Here is a 12,101-nt window from a genome sequence, read left to right on the forward strand (position 1 = left end):
AGAGCCTAGCCAACATGTGGAGCGTAGAGTTCCACCGTGTGGGCACGTCGCACAGCAGTCGGTGCACTGGCAGATTAAAGCGATGTTGCAGGGTGCGCAGGGTGGCAGCGTCCGTGTGGGACTTGCGGAAATGTGCGCAGAGCCGGCGCACCTTTACGAGCAGGTCTGACAAGCGTGCGTAGCTTTTCAGAAAGCGCTGAACCACCAAATTAAAGAAGTGGGTCAGGCATGGCACGTGCGTGAGGCTGCCGAGCTGCAGAGCCGCCACCAGGTTACGGCCGTTGTCACACACGACCATGCCCGGTTGGAGGCTCAGCGGCGCAAGCCAGCGGTCAGTCTGCTCTGTCAGACCCTGCAGCAGTTCGTGGGCCGTGTGCCTCCTATCTCCTAAGCTGAGTAGTTTCAGCACGGCCTGCTGACGCTTGCCCACCGCTGTGCTGCCACGCCGCGCGACATCGACTGCTGGCGACGTCCTGCTGCTGCTGACACATCTAGATTGCGAGACAGAGGTTGAGGAGGAGGAGGAGGAGGAGGGTGCTTTAGTGGAAGAAGCATACACCGCCGAACATACCACCACCGAGCTGGGGCCCGCAATTCTGGGGGTGGGTAGGACGTGAGCGGTCCCAGGCTCTGACTCTGTCCCAGCCTCCACTAAATTCACCCAATGTGCCGTCAGGGAGATGTAGTGGCCCTGCCCGCCTGTGCTTGTCCACGTGTCCGTAGTTAAGTGGACCTTGCCACTAACCGCATTGGTGAGGGCGCGTACAATGTTGCGGGAGACGTGGTCGTGCAGGGCTGGGACGGCACATCGGGAAAAGTAGTGGCGACTGGGAACTGAGTAGCGCGGGGCCGCCGCCGCCATCATAGCTTTGAAGGACTCCGTTTCCACAACCCTATACGGCAGCATCTCAAGGCTGATAAATTTGGCTATGTGGACGGTTAACGATTGAGCGTGCGGGTGCGTGTCGGCGTACTTGCGCTTGCGCTCCAACAGTTGCGCTAGCGACGGCTGGACTGTGCGGTGCGAGACATTGCTGGATGGGGCCGAGGACAGCGGAGGTGAGGGTGTGGGTGCAGGCCATGAGACGGTCGTGCCTGTGTCCGGAGAGGGGGGTTGGATCTCAGTGGCAGGTTGGGGCACAGGGGGAGAGGCAGCGGTGCAAACCGGAGGCGGTGAACGGCCTTCGTCCCACCTTGTGGGGTGCTTGGCCATCATATGTCTGCGCATGCTGGTGGTGGTCAGGCTGTTGGTGGTGGCTCCCCGGCTGATCTTGGCGCGACAAAGGTTGCACATCACTGTTCGTCGGTCGTCAGGCGTCTCGGTGAAAAACTGCCAGACCTTTGAGCACCTCGGCCTCTGCAGGGTGGCATGGCGCGAGGGGGCACTTTGGGAAACACTTGGTGGATTATTCGGTCTGGCCCTGCCTCTACCCCTGGCCACCGCACTGCCTCTTGCAACCTGCCCTGCTGCTGCCCGTGCCACCCTCTCTGAAGACCTGTCCTGTGTAGGCGTTGCACACCAGGTGGGGTCAGTCACCTCATCGTCCTGCTGCTCTTCCTCCGAATCCTCTGTGCGCTGCTCCCTGGGACTTACTGCCCTTACTACTACCTCACTGCAAGACAACTGTGTCTGATCGTCATCGTCCTCCTCACCCACTGAAAGGTCTTGAGACAGTTGCCGGAAGTCCCCAGCCTCATCCCCCGGACCCCGGGAACTTTCCAATGGTTGGGCATCAGTGACGATAAACTCCTCTGGTGGTAGAGGAACCACTGCTGCCCAATCTGAGCAGGGGCCCGAGAAAAGTTCCTGGGAGTGTTCCCGCTCCTGAGCATGTGTCATTGTAGTGGAGTGAGGAGGCTGGGAGGAAGGAGGAGCAGCAGACAAAGGATTCGGATTTGCAGCAGTGGACGGCGCAGAACTGTGGCTGGACGATAGGTTGCTCGAAGCACTTTCTGCCATCCCGGACAGGACCTGCTCACACTGCTCATTTTCTAATAAAGGTCTCCCGCGTGGACCCATTAATTGGGCGATGAATGTCGGGACGCCAGAAACGTGCCTCTCTCCTAATCGCGCAGCAGTCAGCTGCGACACACCTGGATCAGGAGCTCGGCCTGTGCCCACACCCTCACTTGGCCCTCCGCGTCCTCGGCCGCGTCCACGTCCTCTAGGCCTACCCCTACCCCTCAGCATGCTGTATTACCAGTGATTTGATTTCCCAGGCAGGAAATAAATTGGTGCAAGCCTGCAGGTCAAATATAATTTTTTCGCTTTTTTGCAAAGGGAAGGCCCCACTGCGTATATTCAATGAACAATACGTTTAGTAACTGTGGTGTGGCCCTGAAAAAGTGTCACACAACTTTAGTGTAGCAGAGTTATTAACTCTGGCAGAGCAGGTATTTGCCAGTCAGGAAAGACAATGGCGCAAGCCTGCAGTAAACCGTAGCTGGTTGCGTCTGATTTTTGTACGTTCTCCATGCAGCACACACGTACACGGAGACCTTAGGACTGACACAGGCAGGCCAAATATAATTTTTTCGCTTTTTTGCAAAGGGAAGGCCCCACTGCGTATATTCAATGAACAATAACTGTGTTGTGGCCCTGCCTACACAATTCTGTCCCTGTAGTATCAATGGAGGGTGCAATGCTCTGCGCAGATGATTTTTAGAAAAAAAAAAATATGCAACACTGCTAACAGCAGCCAGCACAGTACTGCACACGGTTAAATTTGGCCCTAGAAAGGACCGTTGAGGTTCTTGAAGGCTACACTCACTCCTAACACTCTCCCTGCCTAAGCACCACTTCTGTCCCTAATACCGGGTGCAATGCTCCGCACTGCCGATTTTGAGAGAAAAAAAAAAAAATTTTCCACTGATAACAGCAGCCTGCACACACGTAGATGTGGCCCTAAGAAGGACCGTTGGGGTTCTTGAAGCCTACACTCACTACAAACACTCTCCCTACAGCAACTCCAATAGAACAGCACTTTCCCTCACTAACTCACACGGCATCTGAGCCGAGCCGCGGGAGGGGCCGACTTTTATACTCGGGTGACATCTGATCACCCCAGCCACTCACAGCAGGGGGGTGGTATAGGGCTTGAACGTCACAGGGGGAAGTTGTAATGCCTTCCCTGTCTTTCAATTGGCCAGAAAAGCGCGCTAACGTCTCAGAGAGGAAACTGAAAGTAACCGGAACACCGCGTGGTACTCGTTACGAGTAACGAGCATCCCGAACACCGTAATATTCGCACGAATATCAAGCTCGGACGAGTACGTTCGCTCATCTCTACTTAAGGACGTAATGATTTGGCGGATTTTCATCTCCATTTTTCAAAAGCCATAACATTTTTATTTTTCTGTTGATGCGGCTGTATAGGATCTTGTTTTTTGCGTGGCAAACCGTAGTTTTTAATCGGTGACATTTTTGGGTTCATAGACTACATTGTAAAACTTTAATTATTTTTTTATGATCGCAGGGAGAGAAAACGCATAAATTCTGCATTAGATTTTTCTTTTTTAAAGCGTTAATTATGCAGCATAAATGACACACTACATTTTTTCTGCGGGTCGGTACGATTACAACAATACCAAAATTCTTTTTTTCTTTAGGTTTTTCCACTTTTCTGCAATAAAAACCCTAGTTTGGAAAAAAAAAAAATTCTGAATCGTTGCATTCAAAGTCCTTTAACTTTTTTCTTTTTCCATGGACGGAGCTCTGTGAAGGCTTATTTTTTGCAAGACGAGCTGTAGTTTTTATTGGTATCATTTTGGGTAATGTACAACTTTTTTTAATGACTTTTATTGTGTTTTTGGGAGGCAAAATGCTAAAAATTCACATTTTGCCTGTTTTTTAGCGTTTTTTTTACACTTTTTTCCATGCAGGATTAAAAGAATGTTCAACTTATTGTACGCATTATGGACACAAGGATACCAAATATGTGGTATTTTATTTATTTATTTATTTATGCTAATATGAGAAATTGCACAAAAAAGGTCTTTTTTAACATTTTTAATTTTTGTACATTACTTTTTTTTTTTTACACGATTTGTGTCTCTTGGGGGGACTTACACCATAGCACCTATGATCGCTATGATAAGGCATTGCAGGAATTCTATAGGAGCTGCCAAAGAAGGGAGGTGGGAGGGAGTTTAGCAGAGGCTCTGCACCTTGCCGGCTGCCAGCAAGAGGAGGGGCTGGAATGGAGCGGGAGATTAGCACACTAGTTCCTGCCCCATCCCACTCTCTCCCATTGCCGACCATCAGCAAAGGGCGCGGGGGGGGGGGGGGGCAGAGAGGCGGAGGCAGTTTAACAGAGCTAAACTCTCTCCCCCACCCAGTGGTATTCCGGGTGCAGTGTATACTTGCCGCATCTGGGTGGTCTAAATGGGTGCATAAACAGAAGATGCAGACGTGACTTGGTCACGGCTGCCTCATGTTCTTGTGATTTGTGGCTGCGCTGCAGCTGTGGCGCAGCTGGCAAAAAAAACCCACAGTGCCCGTGTGAAGGAGCCCTTAAAACTGACTTCACTGGCCAGCAAGGGGTGAAAAGTCAATCACGTCTAAAGCCCTCTCTTTTACCAATGAGCACATATACCTCTGCAATTGGGTTCCAAAGTCATCCCACAGCATACTCTAATCAGCAGAGTGTTATCTAGACATGAAAAGTCATGTTGATTCATGAGCAGTAAGCTAACCATGACCCCTTTCTCTTGGTAGATAGCTTATTGCATCCGCTGTTACATAGGAAATAAGGGTGGTTAACTTGGCAACTCATGAATCAACAGGACTCGTCTTGACCAGATGACTCTTCTCTGCTGATCTGCGTCCAGTGCAGGATGACTTTTGAATGTAATTACGAAAGGTACATGGGGTTGTTAGGAAAACAGAGGGCATTAGAAGTGATTCATTTTTTGTCTTCTGGTGGCCAGTGATGTCAGTTGAAGGGGTGAGATGGTGGTGACGTATTCCCTCAAGGGCTTATTCTACTGATGCCAAGATAATATTCTATGGAAAACACACATTTGCATTTCTGATTGGATTAGAAAATCTTGACAAAATTGGATTAACAAAAAACTTAATCTGGCCAATATTGTAGAAAAGATAAAATCTACATTAGGAAGAACACAGACTGCAATGTAAGGAAATGAACTGAAAACACAGGTCACAACCAATTTTATTTTCTATCTAAATATTCTGGCATGCCAAATACTGTACGGTATTTTGTTGCAGATTAAAAGTCAAGCTAACATACCTGTCAATGAAGTTCTGCACCTCCCTCAGCATTTGAGGTGCCGTTCTTTCAGGATTCATTGGTTGCTCAATGATTTCATGATTTCTCATTATTATACAGCTCCAGTATTTTATAAATCCATATTTCAAGTACCATGTGATAAAAAATAAAATGACAAACAGTGCGCTGTAGAAAATGATTTTCCAGTTGATGGCGACCATATTACTGTATCTGGCAATCACTAACGTCATCACAGCAAAAGCCATAATCTGAGTAAGAAGTGTCAGTTGTGCTCGAAAAGGGACATCAATTTCCGGCAATCCTCCAGGCTGGCACTCATTGATGAGGGAATGTGGCATACCATAGAAATAATCAAAGCCATGGTTAAGAGGATGATGACAATGATCATTAAGAGATTCACAATTCATGCCAAGATGCCATTTGCCTGATGATGAAAAAGATACTGCAGTTAAAGCATAGGACATGATTATAGGGAAATAACTTGTTTCAGAGACTTAATTAGGAGTATATTGAGGGACTGTCCAGAGTCTGTGGGGATAAAATATACAGTATTACAGAGTTTCCTAAAGTGAATGCATCATGCATTTATCTGCAGTTGTATTAGCATACATATTTATACATTTTAACTACAATTAGTAAAATTTAATAGAAAAAATATGTTTGCATTATTTTTCTAGCTTTGCTTTATTTCCCAAACCTATCTGGAGAAAAGATACAGCTTCTTAGGCTATGTTTATAGTAGTATTTTTTTGGACTGATCACGTTTTATTAAGAACAGAAATTAAATGAAAAACGTCTGTAAAAGCTTTCTGCTTCTATCCAGTTTCAGCATGCTGGTGCCTCTTTAATGATTGTGGCTCAGCTGTTAGCACTGTTGCGTTATATTACTGGGGTCCTATTTTCAAATATCATTAAGGACAACATTGACTTCGATAAACTCCATACATCCATCAACGTTGGTTAAATTTGAATCTACAACTCCAGCCCTGCAAGTCAGCAGTGATAGCAACTGAGCCACAATGCTTGCTCTTTTAGTGCTGGAGAAAGAATAGCAAGAAGAATAAACACAAAGAGAACATGAAAATCAATACAAACATCCCCCTTGGTCAGATTTGAACCTACTACTACACCAATGCAATGCAATAGTGCTTTTGTGCAATTGTTCTTGCTTTTCTTTCCCTGGAGGAACATATAAAGTCTAGAGATGAGCGAACGTACTCGTCCGAGCTTGATACTCGTTCGAGTATTAGCGTGTTCGAGATGCTCGTTACTCGTAACGAATACCACGCGATGTTCGGGTTACTTTCACTTTCATCTCTGAGACATTAGCGCGCTTTTCTGGCCAATTGAAAGGCAGGGAAGGCATTACAACTTCCCCCTGCGACGTTCAAGCCCTATACCACCCCCCTGCAGTGAGTGGCTGGCGAGATCAGGTGTCACCTGAGTATATAAATCGGCCCCTCCCACGGCTCGCCACACATGCATTCTGACAGAGATCAGGGACAGTGCTATCTTGTTGGAGCTGCTATAGGGAGAGCGTTAGGAGTATTTTAGGCTTCAAGAACCCCAACGGTCCTTCTTAGGGCCACATCTAACCGTGTGCAGTACTGTGGAGGCTGCTTTTTGCAGTGTTGCACTTTTTTTTTTTTTGGTATATCAGCCGTGCAGAGCATTGCGCCCTGCAGTAATACTCCAGTGCCAGAAGCGCTTAGGCAGGGACAGAAGACATATTATTGATTGAATATAGGCAGTGGGCCTTTGCAAAAAAATTTGTGGGAAAAAATCTATTTGGCCTGTGCTCAGTGTTCTGGGTCTGTCTGTGCTGGGTGTAGTAGTTCTACAAAATCATACGCAGCCAGCTAAGTGTTACAGCATGCTTGCGCCAAATTATTTCCTGGCTCTGTCTGGGCTCTGAAATCACTGCTGTATTGCAGTTCACAGTGCAACACTCTGCAGTTCTGTGACATACTCCAGGGACAGAAGTGCGTAGGCAGGGACAGAAGACATATTGATTGAATATAGGCAGTGGACCTTTGCTAAAAAATTTGGGGCAAAAAATCTATTTGGCCTGCCTGTGAGTGTCCTCAGTGTTCTGGGTCTTTCGGTGCTGGGTGTAGTAGTTCTACAAAATCATACGCAGCCAGCTAAGTGTTACAGCAGGCTTGCGCCAAATTATTTCCTGGCATTCCGTAAGCGAAGTCAGCCTCCAACCACAGGCCAATAAGCGGCACATTTAATTACAGCGTTCTGTTTCTGCATTACTGGTAATACAGCATGCTGAGGGGTAGGAGTAGGCCTAGAGGACGTGGACGCGGCCGAGGACGCGGAGGCCCAAGTCAGGGTGTGGGCACAGGCCGAGCCAGTGCGGTGGCCAGGGGTAGAGGCAGGGCCAGACCGAATAATCCACCAACTGTTTCCCAAAGTGCCCCCTCGCGCCATGCCACCCTGCAGTGGTCAAGGTGCTCTACAGTGTGGCAGTTTTTCACAGAGACGCCTGACGACTGACGACTGACGAACAGTGGTGTGCAACCTTTGTCGCGCCAAGATCAGCTGGGGAGGCACCACCACCAGCATGCGCAGGCATATGATGGCCAAGCACCCCACAAGATGGGACGAAGGCCGTTCACCGCCTCCGGTTTGCACCACTGCCTCTCCCCCTGTGCCCCAACCTGCCACTGAGATCCAACCCCCCTCTCAGGGCACAGGCACTACCATCTCCTGACCCGCACCCACACCCTCACCTCCGCTGTCCTCGGCCCCATCCAGCAATGTCTCTCAGCGCAGCGTCCAGACGTCGCTAGCGCCACTGTTTGAGCGCGAGCGCAAGTACGCCGCCACGCACCCGCACGCTCAAGCGTTAAACGTGCACATTGCCAAATTGATCAGCCTGGAGATGCTGCCTTATAGGCTTGTGGAAACGGAGGCTTTCAAAAGCATGATGGCGGCGGCGGCCCCGCGCTACTCAGTTCCCAGTCGCCACTACTTTTCCCAATGTGCCGTCCCAGGCCTGCACGACCACGTCTCCCGCAACATTGTACGCGCCCTCACCAATGCGGTTACTGCCAAGGTCCACTTAACAACGGACACGTGGACAAGCACAGGCGGGCAGGGCCACTATATCTCCCTGACGGCACATTGGGTGAATTTAGTGGAGGCTGGGACAGAGTCAGAGCCTAGGACCGCTCACGTCCTACCCACCCCCCGAATTGCGTGCCCCAGCTCGGTGGTGATATCTGCGGCGGTGTATGCTTCCTCCACTAAACCACCCTCCTCCTCCTCCTCCAACGCAACCTCTGTCTCGCAATCAAGATGTGTCAGCAGCAGCACGTCGCCAGCAGTCGGTGTCGCGCGGCATGGCAGCTCAGCGGTGGGCAAGCGTCAGCAGGCCGTGCTGAAGCTACTCAGCTTAGGAGATAAGAGGCACATGGCCCACGAACTGCTGCAGGGTCTGACAGAGCAGACCGACCGCTGGCTTGCGCCGCTGAGCCTCCAACCGGCATGGTCGTGTGTGACAACGGCCGTAACCTGGTGGCGGCTCTGCAGCTCGGCAGCCTCACGCACGTGCCATACCTGGCCCATGTGTTTAATTTGGTGGTTCAGCGCTTTCTGAAAAGCTACCCACACTTGTCATACCTGCTCGGAAAGGTGCGCCAGCTCTGCGCACATTTCCCCAAGTCCCACACGCACGCTGCCACACTGCGGACACTGCAACATCGCTTTAATCTGCCAGTGCACCGACTGCTGTGCGACGTGCCCACACAGTGGAACTCTACGCTCCACATGTTGGCCAGGCTCTATGAGCAGCGTAGAGCTATTGCGGAATGCCAACTCCAACATGGGCGGCGTAGTGGGAGTCAGCCTCCTCAATTATTTACAGAAGAGTGGGCCTGGTTGGCAGCCATCTGCCAGGTCCTTGGAAACTTTGAGGAGTCTAGCAAGATGCTGAGTGGGGATGCTGCAATCATTAGCGTCACCATTCCTCTGCTATGCCTCTTGAGAAGTTCCCTGCAAAGCATAAAGGCAGACGCTTTGGAATCGGAAACGGAGGCGGGGGAAGACAGTATTTCGCTGGATAGTCAGAGCACCCTCATGTCTATATCTCAGCGCGTTGAGGAGGAGGGGGAGGAGCATGAGGAGGAGGGGGAAGGGACAGCTTGGCCCACTGCTGAGGGGACAGATGCTGCTTGCCTGTCATCCTTTCAGCGTGTATGGCCAGAGGAGGAGGAGGAGGAGCATGAGGAGGAGGGGGAAGAGACAGCTTGGCCCACTGTTGAGGGTACAGATGCAGCTTGCCTGTCATCATTTCAGCGTGTATGGCCAGAGGAGGAGGAGGAGGAGGAGGAGGATCCTGAAAGTGATCTTCCGAGTGAGGACAGCCATGTGTTGCGTACAGGTACCCTGGCACACATGGCTGACTTCATGTTAGGATGTCTTTCTCGTGACCCTCGCGTTACACGCATTCTGGCCACTACGGATTACTGGGTGTACACACTGCTCGATCCACGGTATAAGGAGAGCCTTTCCACTCACATTCCCTAAGAGGAAAGGGGTTCGAGAATGATGCTATACCACAGGGCGCTGGTGGACAAACTGATGGTAAACTTCCCATCCGACAGCGCTAGTGGCCGAAGGCGCATTTCCACGGCCCAGGTAGCAGGGGAGGCGCAGAGATCAGGCAGCATGTACAGCGCAGGCAGGGGAACATTATCCAAGGCCTTTGCCAGCTTTATGGCTCCCCAGCAAGACTGTGCCACCGGTCCCCAGTCAAGGCTGAGTTGGCGGGAGCACTGTAAAAGGATGGTGAGGGGGTACGTAGCCGATCGCACGACCGTCCTCGGTGACGCCTCTGCCCCCTACAACTACTGGGTGTCAAAGCTGGACACGTGGCCTGAACTCGCGCTGTATGCCCTGGAGGTGCTTGCTTGTCCTGCGGCTAGCGTCTTGTCAGAGAGTGTGTTTAGTGTGGCTGGGGGAATCATCACGGATAAGCGTACCCACCTGTCAACCGACAGTGCCGACAGGCTTACACTCATCAAGATGAACAAAGCCTGGATTTCCCCAGACTTCTCTTCTCCACCAGCGGACAGCAGCGATACCTAAACAATACGTAGGCTGCACCCACGGATGGAAGCATCGTTCTCTATCACCATCCAAAACGGGGACCTTTTTGCTTCATCTATCTGTGTATAATATTCCTCCTCCTCCACCTGTTCATCCTCCTGAAACCTCACATAATCACGCCGAACGGGCAATTTTTCTTAGGCCCACAAGGCTCAGCCATATAATTTTTCTAAACAATTTTTATACGTTTCAATGCTCATTAAAGCGTTGAAACTTTCACCTCAACCAATTTTTATTTTTACTGGGCTGCCTCCAGGCCTAGTTACCAATTAAGCCACATTAACCAAAGCGATTAATGGGTTTCACCTGCCCTCTTGGTTGGGCATGGGCAATTTTTCTCAGGTACATTAGTACTGTTGGTACACCAATTTTTGGGGGCCCTCGCCTACAGTGTAATCCAATTAATTTTTTGCCCACCTGCATTACAGCTGACGTAACATCAGCTGTGTTGGGCACTGCAATGGGATATATTAATGTACCGCCGGTGGCTTCCTGGCACCCACCCATGCCGTGGGTCCACAGGGAGTTGTAACTGCATGTGTCCACTTCTAAAGAACCCCGGTCTGACTGGGGCATGCAGTGTGGGCCGAAGCCCACCTGCATTAAACATGACATTACCTCAGCTGTGATGGGCAATGCAATGGGATATATTTATGTACCGCCGGTGGGATCCAGGGAGCCACCCATGCCGTGGGTCCACAGGGAGTTGTAACTGCATGTGTCCACTTCTAAAGAACCCCGGTCTGACTGGGGCATGCAGTGTGGGCCGAAGCCCACCTGCATTAAGCACGACATTACATCAGCTGTGTTGGGCACTGCAATGGGATATATTTATGTATCGCCGGTGGCTTCCTGGCACCCACCCATGCTGTCGGTCCACACGGAGTTGTAACTGCATGTGTCCACTTCTAAAGAACCCCGGTCTGACTGGGGCATGCAGTGTGGGCCGAAGCCCACCTGCATTAAGCACGACATTACCTCAGCTGTGATGGGCAATGCAATGGAATACATTTATGTACCGCCGGTGGGTTCCAGGGAGCCACCCATGCTGTGGGTGCACACGGAATTCCCATTGCGGAGTTGTACCTGCCTGTGACTATTTATAAAAAACCGCGGTCTGACTGGGGCATGCAGACACCTTGACAGAATGAATAGTGTGTGGCACATAGGTTCCCCATTGCTATGCCCACGTGTGCAGCTCCAGATGGAGGTGGCACAGGATTGGATTTCTCATTGCTTCTGTACAGCATTGTGGACTATCGCCCCGCCCCTTTTAAAGAGGGTCGCTGCCTAGCCGTGCCAACCCTCTGCAGTGTGTGCCTGCGGTTCCTCTGGCAGACGCACTTATAAATAGACATGAGGGTGGCGTGGCATGAGGGCAGCTGAAGGCTGCGCAGGGACACTTTGGTGTGCGCTGTGGACACTGGGTCGTGGGGGGGGCGGTTGGGCAGCATGTTACTCAGGAGAAGTGGCAGCGGAGTGTCATGCAGGCAGTGATTGTGCTTTGTTGGAGATAGTATGGTGCTTAGCAAAGGTATGCATTGCTAATGAGGGCTTTTCAGAAGTAAAAGTTGTTGGGAGGGGGTGGGCCCACTCTTGCAGCTATTGTGGCTTAATAGTGGGACCTGGGAACTTGAGATGCAGCCCAACATGTAGCCCCTCGCCTGCCCTATCCATTGCTGTGTCGTTCCCATCACTTTCTTGAATTGCCCAGATTTTCACAAACGA

The 12,101-nt window shown here is 50.6% G+C and overlaps 1 protein-coding gene across 2 annotated transcripts in view; it reads right to left on the minus strand.

The window, feature by feature from the left end:
• Positions 1–12,101, minus strand: part of LOC136624684 (arylsulfatase D-like) — a 66,934-nt gene that overhangs the window by 15,200 nt on the left and 39,633 nt on the right. For both annotated transcript variants that reach the window (XM_066598638.1, XM_066598639.1), the window contains one exon: positions 5,253–5,676. In XM_066598638.1, coding sequence (XP_066454735.1) covers positions 5,253–5,676 — 424 coding nt within the window. The remainder of the gene's footprint in view (positions 1–5,252; positions 5,677–12,101) is intronic.

This window comes from Eleutherodactylus coqui, chromosome 4 (assembly GCF_035609145.1).
Source record: "Eleutherodactylus coqui strain aEleCoq1 chromosome 4, aEleCoq1.hap1, whole genome shotgun sequence".
Taxonomy (NCBI): domain Eukaryota; kingdom Metazoa; phylum Chordata; class Amphibia; order Anura; family Eleutherodactylidae; genus Eleutherodactylus; species Eleutherodactylus coqui.